General features: G+C 39.5%; 1 protein-coding gene across 1 annotated transcript; it reads right to left on the reverse strand.

Annotated features, from left to right (window-relative positions):
• Window positions 1–63: 63 nt before the first annotated feature.
• On the reverse strand, window positions 64–9,042 carry LOC139664706 (solute carrier family 2, facilitated glucose transporter member 9-like). The gene is made up of 14 exons (XM_071543639.1): window positions 8,988–9,042; window positions 6,873–6,970; window positions 6,509–6,613; window positions 5,945–6,105; window positions 5,060–5,184; window positions 4,358–4,503; window positions 4,022–4,154; window positions 2,869–3,050; window positions 2,674–2,784; window positions 2,396–2,497; window positions 1,794–1,869; window positions 1,445–1,572; window positions 542–713; window positions 64–71 (listed from the first exon to the last, which is right to left on the reverse strand). The coding sequence occupies exons 1-14, from the start codon at window positions 9,040–9,042 to the stop codon at window positions 64–66; spliced, it is 1,602 nt and encodes a 533-aa protein (XP_071399740.1).
• Between the last annotated feature and the right edge of the window lie 1,294 nt (window positions 9,043–10,336).

A 10,336-nucleotide genomic window follows, 5' to 3' on the forward strand; every position in this document is an offset into this window, starting at 1 on the left:
TACTCAGTTTAAACTTCAATAAATTCAATCATTCCATACAAATTCAGAAAACAGAATTTAAATTCAGTTGTCTGGTGGAACAAATCTCATTTACACAAACACAAGATTGTTCGTCAAGACTTTAGAAACCTTTTCAAGTCATCAAAGTCAAGTCCAAAGTCACCAGAATCCAAGTCTCCAAGTATTCTCTTCATGCATCAAGTCAAGTCCTCAAGCAAATTAAAATTGTGACTTGAGTCTGACACGAGTCCACGTCATGTGACCCGTTGTCCCCACCTCTGTGAGTACATGATGTGCATTTTAACCCAATCAGTTGCCATGCAGAACACATAAACGCAATATCCCAGCAGTAGTGCAGACAGGGTGAAAGGCCTCCAGATGGCACCCATTACATACTGTATGTTCAAACCAAACTCTAAATGGCATTTCCATATTAGATACCCAATCCAATGTCTTTGATTCAGAAGTTACGCACCATGTGAAGCACATCCATGACTTCTCAATATACTAATGTTCTTTTTGAGTCTTCGGAGTGACGGACAGTTCAGTCTCCCCATCTGGCTGCACATCAGAGGAAATCTTTTTTTCGAAAAGCTTTGGCTGATGTCCACAAAGGTTTTGTTTTTGGTTTCAGGGAGAAAGAAGTAGAGATACAGCGCTCCCAGGGTACACACCACCACAAACACCAGGAAGACATAGGCTTTCAGCGCCTCCTGCACAAACACAACAATCAAATGGTTAGAAAAACTAAACATAAATCAGACAGTTAAAACAGTTGATGTCAATAGATGCAGTGAAATATATTTTGCACACATAAAATACCAAGCTATTAAAGCTACCAGCTTTTAATCAATTCAATCAATTAAACCATTCATGAAGACACAGACTGCACTTCCATCAAATGTAAAATGAAGTCACACTATCACATCAATAATTTCTATGTATTACTGGAAGCAATCAATAATATGGTATTTAAGCAAATACAGCCAACACTGAAACAATAACCTGAATAGTAAGAGTCACAGGAGCCATTTTGACATTTCAAATTTGAGCAAATATAACCATTTATCTTAAATCGTTGTTAATTTCATTTGATTTGACAGAGAAATACAAAACAAAACAATCCCAAAACAATTACAAAACAAATCACATTGACCCACATTACATCCAAGGCTACATTTTGCATTTGTGTGGCATTATTATAATTTAATTAAGAATTATCCTTTAAACATTCAGCATTAGTAAAAAAAATTACATCTAATATCAATTTGTCACCAGTCATTACGACCAATTACAATTAAAGCGTTACAAAGGAGGAATGAGCACTTTGAAAGCAGTGAGAAATAATAAGCTGTCTCCTTATCTCTCTCTCTCTCTCTCTCTCTCTCTCTCTCTCTCTCTCTCTCTCTTTCACACACACACACACACACACACACACACGCACCTGAAGGAAAGGGAACATCAGGCCCACTGTGAAGTTGGACAGCCATAACACCGTACCACCAATCATGAAGGCAGCAGGTTGGTAGGACTGATCAAACAGTTCGCTGATGAGAATAAAAACAATCCCAGCTGGAAGAGGAGAAACACAATACATAGGGTTTTTTTTACATAACTATCCCTTGTGCTATCAAAAACCAACAGCAAATGGGAAACAGTGTTTACACGACATAGCAGTGCGGCTAATTTCAGCATGTACTTGCTCTCTTTACGATATGATTTTGCAAACACACTCAATTCTGTTAACATTTGAGCAGGAGTGACAAAAAAAAAATGGGAATCAACATCATTACCTGGACCGAGAGCAAAAGAGGCGATGGAAGCCAGTATACAGGCAAAGCTTAGGTAGGGCATCCATGACACTCGGTCCTGTGGGAAAGACAGGATGACTTAATGAAACAGCCATTAGTCATCAATATGTAACAGTAAGATAAGACAAGATGAAAACAAGACAAGACAATAAACAACGAACAACACAGTGCAAAACATAGCGCAAAAAAACATAGTGCAAACAGCAGCATATGGATGAAATATGTAAAAATAAATAAATAAATAAATACAGTATGTCCCACAGAGAATGATTACTGTCCAGAAGGATGATCATTGTACAAGGTGCGGAAAAAGTTCAGTATAATTTTTGTCCTTGGTGTGTGTGCGTGTGCGTGTGTGTGTGTGTGTGTGTGTGTGTGTGTGTGTGTGTGTGTGTGTGTGTAAGTGTGGAAGTGTGGAAACACCTACATACCGGGCCACACCTGAAATCTGTCAGGATGGCACCATCAGAAACCCGGCCTTCATAGAAAGTGTGTATGTGTATGTGCATGTGTGTGAGTGTTCACAGGCATGTGTAAGTGTGTGTGTATGTGTCTTGAATTGCAAAAATAACTATTTTCTGTACCTGCAAATTGAGGAACACAGTTAGAGCACTAAAGCCCACCGCCATTCCAGAGAAACCAAATATGAGCAGGGGTCTTCGTCCGACTCGCTCAATCAGAAGACCCTGGACAAACAGAAAAAAAGAGTTATTTTGTGTACGTTTCCCAGAATAGATAGTATAGTGAGTTTTTCCAGCACAAAGATGCAAGCTGTAGCCACACTGCATTCTGGTCTATTGAGACTACTGTCTGTGGAGAAATTGGTATCTCTGCCTCTTCTAAAAAGCTTTGTCATACTCACTGAGACAACAGAAGAAATAATTTCTATGCCGCCTGTGCACAGAGCAATGTATGGCACCAAGCTCTTTGTAATGCCAGCGTCAATCAGGATCTCATTGGTGTAGAAAAAGAGCTGTTAACAAAAATGCAACACAGACGTCATGCATTTTACAGGACCTTGTGAAGAGGAATATTGAGGAGTTGAAGAACATCTTACAGTGTTGAGGCCACAGAGCTGGTAGCAGGCCATGGTGATGATGATGGTGGTGACCTGCCAGCGGACGGCTGGGCTCCTCAGCAGCTGCAGGACGGAGATGACCTGCAGGTTGTTTCGGCTCTCGGCCCGGACCGCCTCCAGCTCCCGGGACACATCCTCCTTCCCCAGGAACCTCCTGAAGGCTGGAACAAACACAGTTCGAATCTTATGATCAAACCAAATAGCACCTGGATGGCACTCAGTAGAGCACATACCTCCGCCAACGCTATGCAGTTGTCAAGATATGCCAGTTCCATCCCAGTTCGGATTTTCACCAAAAGTTAATAATTTCTTCCATGCCACATTACCAACTTGTTTCACATCAGGAAACACATTTTCATGACTGTAGCTGAAATGGGACATGAGATCTGCCTGTTCAAATCCTAGCTTAAGCATTTTAGCCGATTATGAGAGCATCACGTCGCCAATCAGCTCTATATCTGTTCAGTTTCCATTAGGGCTGTTCAGTTCTTCCTTGCCCCATGACCAATATTTCCACAAAGTTTTGTTCAAATCCATTGATAACTTTTGGGATGTCCTGCTAACAGACAAACAAACAGACAAACAGATGGAATGGGGTGAAAACATAACCCCTGTCCAACTCTGTTGGTGGAGGTAATAATCATCATAAAGTACAAGATGAATACCAGAGTTTTAAACAGCTGGCAGGTTGAGTGACTTGACATTCTAACATTTGAAGAACCGACCTTGTGTTATTCAATAATCAGATGGCAGATTTTGATACATAGATATGTCTGTATATTGCAAATACATTTATGAATGTATGCTTGTGTGCCATTGTATATGTTGTAGCTAGTAGACATGTTCATTTTTCATTCATTCATTCATTCATTCATTCATTCATTCATTCATTTTCTCCACCTTAATCCTTAATCCTCTCTGGTGTCACAGGGGGCAGGAGCCTATCCCAGCAGGGGTAGGCAGGGAAACACCCTGGACAGGTCGCAGACTCACATTCATCCCTATGGGAAATTTAGAGCCTCCGATCCACATGTCTTTGCACTATGGGAGGAAAGCGAAGCGCCACGAGGAAACCCACGCAAACCCCCACACAGAACGGCCCGGGACATTAGACATTAGTAAGGCGGTATACCTTTTTCTGCGCCGGCCTCATCCTTCTTCTCCAGCAGCAGGTAGCGGGGCGACTCGGGGAGGAAGGGCAGCACACTCAGCTGCAGCAGCGCAGGAAATGCCAGGAAAGCAAACAGGAAGTTCCATCTGGACTCCTGCAGTCACACCGCAACCAGAGACGACACGCAGAATAAATGGATAAATAAACTTCAAAACTGAATCAAATATCTTGTCTACTGTCTGTCTCCAACACATCAAAGCCAGAAATATCAAAATATATATGCGAAAAGGTTATATAGTAAAAAGTATGTCGTAAAAAGTGTATGAACTCCCATATCAAGTGTCTCACAGCACTTACCTGTCCAAGTAAGTCAGGTAGTCCCAACACCTGTCCAGTGAACACGCCCACATTAATCAGGATTCCGTGGAACTGGCCAATGAAGCCTCTGATGTGTTTCGGAGAAATCTCTCCCAGGTACATTGGAAGGGCACTGAGAGCGATACCTGCAGGGGAAAGATACAGAACGACATGAAAGTCACAAGTCTGAGATGAATGTTTTTGTACATGGTCCCTGACAAAAGAAACAAAAGTAAAAGTAAAAAAAGTAAAGAAAGGCGCTACTGTATGTGTCGCATTTCTAAACATCAATGTATCATTGTCAAGTTAATTTTGACACTTTGGTACAATTACTGTAACAAATGAGACTATATCAAGACAACTGGTAGGCCTACTACCAATCTGGGAGGTCCCTCACTACGGGATAATTTGAAGTTACACAGGTTACAATCATTGTCAAATTGATTGTGATATCTCTGTATAATTACCAGAAACAAATGAGACCATGGATGAGATGGTTGCTAGCCTTGGTTTATTTGTTTGGATTGTTTGTGTTTGTGTTTCTCAAAATTAAGACCACATTTCCCATAAACCCCACTGCTTTCTGTTGCGAAAAGAGCTCATCCTGGAAGTACTCCCCCAGGTTGTTTCTGACATTAGTATGGATATGTTCTTCATCAGCTTACAAGGTTAAAAGAAAGGGCTAACAGCAGAAACCCTCACCGGAGTGGATCCCCATGATAAGACGGCCGATGATGAGCATCTCGAAGGAGCGGGCCGTCTCCCCCAAGGCCAGCAGCAGAGCAGCGATCAAGGCAAAGCTGTTATTCAGGATCAAGGAGCCCCTCCTGAAGTGAGGAGGAGCGTAAAAGAGAAGTGAACAGAAACAAAGAAAGAGAGTCATTAACAATCAACCTGTAGTGTGTTTTTACTACCTCATGTTGGAGAGACAAGAGACAAGAGACAGCTGGCAGAGTTTGATGAGTGTGGATTGGGCTCCAATGCGGATCCATATGTCATCCTTATATTATTATTTTTTTTAACTATTACTGTTGCAACTGCCATTTTTATTCTTCTGTAACCCTGTTTTTAAATTCAAGTCCAGTGTTTCTTTTTATTGTTTATTTCATTGGCTTTTATTTCTTATTGTTTCATTGCCCATAAAGCACCATATGGCACCATATAGTACCATATATAATGTCATTTTAATCCCTTTAGGGAAGACAAAATGTAGTCACTTCCATTAACTTAGTAATAATAAATAATACAATTTTATTTATCTAGCACCTTTTGTACATAAAATGCAGCTGAAAATGCTTTACAATAGAGGAAAAGACAGATTAAGGTAAAATACAGAGTGAGAGAAAAACAGATACATTTAAAACAGACAGTTTAGAAATCATGTAAAACATAAGAGTTAAAACACAGTGCAGAAATAGTATGACAATATATAACCTGCTCTGTGTGCCCATTATCTATTTTTCTAGTCCCTCATCTCTCAAATGGAGCAATGACCTTCCCTATGGGCAAATACACTATAACTGCAGGCTGGAAGCATCAATAAACTTTCTTAACGTCTCCTCCTGTCCTCCAGCTTGTCTCACTTACCTTCCAAGGACTCTGACAAGGAATTTGACAACAATTGCTCCAAGTAGCCCCCCGATAGCCAATATGGAGACGGTGATGGACCAGAGCAAAGTGGCCATCTCAGTTCCAATGGACATCCCGTACCTCTCCAGCCACGTCTTGTTCTGAAAGTTCGTTATATACTGCAGAAAAACAGAAAGGGAGAAAGGAAATCCTGCTGAAAGTTAGCTGTATTTAATGACAAATGCAGCATAAAGAGATGGATAGTTCATTTGTTTTGCCTCCACATTATATGTTGATTTCACACATGCATACATTATTTTTTTAACATTGTTTATGACCTAAATTAAATCCTTTGGAATTGCAATAGTCAAATTTATCCATATGGCTGATATATATGCCAAATTTATCTATATGAGAATGATATATCTATATGATTGTTACTGGGTGGTAATGTGAATTTTCAGTCCAGTGAACTGAACGTAAAATACATTTTCAAAAGTACTAAAAATGTGCTGTATTGCAGATTATACATAGGAAAACACATGATTGTTTGCCTGGTGGTTTGGTTTTGGTTTGACTCACCACAGTAGGAGCACTGACAACAGACAGATTGTATCCGTACAGAAAAGATGATCCCAGGGCACCGAAGAAGGCCGCACTCATTAGACAGACTGTGACACGTTGCTGCTAAAAACACACAAGTAACTGTATTGATCAGTCATAGTGATATAACATTTTCTTTTTTTGATCAGTGTGGGCAGCGGTACCCTAAATGTTAGAGAAACAGGCTTCTGACTGGATGGTTGCTGGTTCAAATTCCCCAAGCAGCTTTGAAGATCAGGTAGGTGATCCTAGGTGATCCTCCAAATTAAACACAAACTGAAGCTGAAGACATTCCTCTGATGAGAATATTTGACTTGGAGATAAACCTTACTAGCCCACTAACCTCTGGTGGAGCCTCTTTGGTGTCTTCTGCCATCTGACTGCTCTTTGGTTCCACTTGGCGGTTCTTCTTTGGCACTTCAATTTTGGTGGTTTGATATGCTGAAACAAGAGTGGCATATTATTCTGTTAGCCAATCAACAAATAACAGTTTTCTCACAGAGAACCACATTTTGTAATATTTATAAAGGAATATGAATATTAATTTCTTTTTTCTTTTCTATAGACCATGAGTCTGCAATAAAGATTAAATTAAACGAATTAATTAATCTACATCTCTGCCATTTAGTCCTCTATTTTTTATTTTCAAAAACAGCTGTACAATTCTAGCAACTTTTAAAAAGGCTATCTGAAAATAAATAAAGAATGACTCAGATGCTAAATAAATGACAGATCTCATGTGACTGTTGGTACAGTGTTTATGTAGGCCTAGTTTTTTCCTCCCAACTAACTGCACTGCATCAACACCAGCTTTAGCTTGAAAACATGTTAATTATAAAGTAAGTACATACAAAAAGCCAAAATGAGCATGAAAAGCAACATTTTAGACAAGATGCAAGCCATCCAATATGGTGAAGAATAAAGTTAGCTAATATTACTTCCCCCATTTCAGTAGCCACAGTAGCCCACTTACCTAAATTGATGGTCACCAAACACTAGCTTGACTGTGTACATAACATATTCGTTATTCAGGTTATTTACATAACCTGCTTCTCTGATTAATGGTCTGGTGAGACACTCAGAGAACCAGGTTATGTAAATAACCCAAAGTTCTCTTTCATAGCATTCCTTTTTGTGTCTCACATTGGGAAAATACTGACTCCCTGATTGCAAGGCAGGCCTATTCTGAAGACCAACTGTCCCATGTGATATATTATACGGGGGACCCTGAACCACTGAAGACCTTACACTTAGCACAGAATGAGCCACAGAAAGGGCTGTAACATCAAGTTTATAGAACTTTGCAAATGTATGTGGTGAGGCCCAACTCGCCGCTGCACATATATCCTGAATTGGGACCCCTCTGAATAGAGCCCATGAGGTGGAAAGACCTCTGGTAGAATGTGCACGCAGGCCCTCAGGCAGCTGCGGGCCCTTGGTACTGTAGGCCAAGCCCCTACAATCCAATGGGAAAGATGCTGCTCAGAAACAGACTTCCCTGTGTGAGACATTGCCCACGACACATTGCCCACGACACAAACAGCTGTTTGCTTTTTCTAACATTTTTTGTTCTGTCCAAGTAGATCCGTAAGGCCCACACTGGACAAAGCATATGCAACCGTTGATTCTCCTGGGAGGAGAACGGAGGAGGATAAAATGATACCAAGTCAATTGGGGAGCAGGACCCCAACACCTTGGGCATAAAAGCCGGGTTAGGCTGCAAGCCTAAATTAATGTCCATTTGGACCCATATCTCACCAATGGTGCATTATATTGTATTGAAATTTGTCAAGAGAATTGTTCAGGCCATTGGGGAGATTTGTATGAAGTTTGAACTTTTGATGACAATTATTAATAAAATAGTTAATTTGTTATTGAGTTAATTTATTATTGAGTGTTAAAAAAATAGTCCTCTAGGGACAGGGGAGACAATCCCCTAGAGGATTACAGTATATCCATGCATTTTGGAGTGTTAGGAGTAATAATAATATAATTAACTGGTTAACTTCATTCATTTGTGATATAAAAATAGTTACAGCATGCAAACTTTATTATTATGAAGATTAGCCCAGCAGGAAAAATTTTATTATCTGGCGAAATAAAAACCTGGGGTCTTATTGTGTGATTATTGACTGGCTTTTTATTACATTTGACTATGGGACCTTCGAGGATTGGGGAATTTCAGTCTGTCCTGCCCAACAGCGTCCTTGCTTTTTGAGGGGGATTTGAAGCACATGGAGGGGACATGTCCCCCCAATCCCCCGTGCTTCCTATGCCCATGATGTCACCTATATGTTTATTCTATTGTCTGTACCCCCTGATTGGGTCCATTTGTTTACCTTGTATATGCAAATCTACACCTTATGTTTGTAATGTGTTTATTATCTGAATTTTAAAAAAAACCCATTATAAACAGAAAAACAAAACAGACACAAAACAAAGCAAAAAATAAACGTACCTCCTATGGAACTGCATCCGATGTCAATAACAGCAATGCCACCCTCGGTTTCCATGATTACAGCACATCAATATTAACTGCAAAGGGAAAAAACACTGAAGTCTATCAGTATATCCTATCCTATCCTGTCAGTCTTAAAGGTAGCCTACATTAATCAAATTTAGAAAATGGCTAAATTTTTTACAAAAGGAAAAGCAGGAATTTTATCGAGCAGTCCTTTGCCGTACCGATGCTGTTTTTGGTGTGGTTTATTCTTGCAGCAGAGTTTATCTTCTGAATGGCATTAATGATTGACTGTGTGTCACTAGAAATGGAAGTCTTCACTGCATAGGCATAAACCAGTGTAATAATTAGCTGCAATTGAACGAGTTAACCAATGGACAAGCAACTAGTGATGGAGCAACAGTAGCAATACAACTTATCAAACAAGGAAATGGAGTTCAAAGCCAGTTACTAGGCGACCTTTACCGGTAGCAGCATGCATGGGTGTATGTTAAAATGACAAGTATTCAATTTCAGTTAATACACTCTATCATAACAATGCCATTGTGCAAATTCCCTAAACAGTTCAAGTAAAAGACAGAGAGGTATTTGGACACATTTTTGTCAAACAACTTACAGTATAGTTCAACCTTCAGGTCATATATTCATGTGTTTATGATACACTGTGACTGTAAGCCAATCATAAGACTATGATCTAAGTCATCATGACTTATATTTATTGTAATTGCAGCACAATTTCCTGGTCACTTCCAGTTATTGTCTGGTATGAAAAGGCTTGGCAGGAAGCCTCAGTCAACAGTCATCTGTTCTGTTCATGGTATCTGTATTTAATAATTATATTATTTCAATGGTGAATCAAGCTTCATGAAACGGCTTGGCAAAGTGATAAATGTGAGCAGCAAATAAAATTGTACAAAATATCCCATTATCACGTCCCATGTCTTTTGCATGTTTACTGTATTTCTTTTGTTTTTTTCAATCTGTAAAATCTGTTCCCTGCAGAGATTGTGTTGTATTCTTTTAACCTTTTCACACAAAAAAATCAACAAAACATACAATTTGTGCAGGGGGAGCCCAAACTTTTGCATACTACTGTAGTTTCTTTAGATGAAACTTTAATATTGCCCTTGGGGAAACTGGGTCAAAAAGCAGTTTGAAAAGTCTGGAGTCATACGGAAAATTTATTTCCAGTTCTGAAAGTTTGGTAATTGCACAAAGTATCTGAAAACACTTGCTGTTCAGTACTGACATACACTGACTATAGTTTATGTAGTTGTATAACAATGTAGTTGTCATTTCACATTAAAAATATAATATGTGAAATATAAAGAATAGTCTTCAGACAG

Source organism: Centroberyx affinis, unplaced genomic scaffold (assembly GCF_046629955.1).
Source record: "Centroberyx affinis isolate AG114_WGS23_722 - 3 ecotype Tasmania unplaced genomic scaffold, CSIRO-AGI_Caff_v1 ptg004359l_1, whole genome shotgun sequence".
Lineage (NCBI taxonomy): Eukaryota > Metazoa > Chordata > Actinopteri > Beryciformes > Berycidae > Centroberyx > Centroberyx affinis.

Excerpts from the sequence above, each read along its gene's own strand:
- LOC139664706 (XM_071543639.1), bottom strand. The coding sequence starts at position 9,042 with ATGGAAACCGAGGGTGGCATTGCTGTTATTGACATCGGATGCAGTTCC. Across the intron at positions 6,614-6,872 it reads CCAAAGAGGCTCCACCAGAG|CAGCAACGTGTCACAGTCTG; the intron begins GTTAGTGGGCTA and ends GTGTGTTTTTAG. Across the intron at positions 1,573-1,793 it reads CTCTTTTGCTCTCGGTCCAG|CTGGGATTGTTTTTATTCTC; the intron begins GTAATGATGTTG and ends CTCCTCTTCCAG.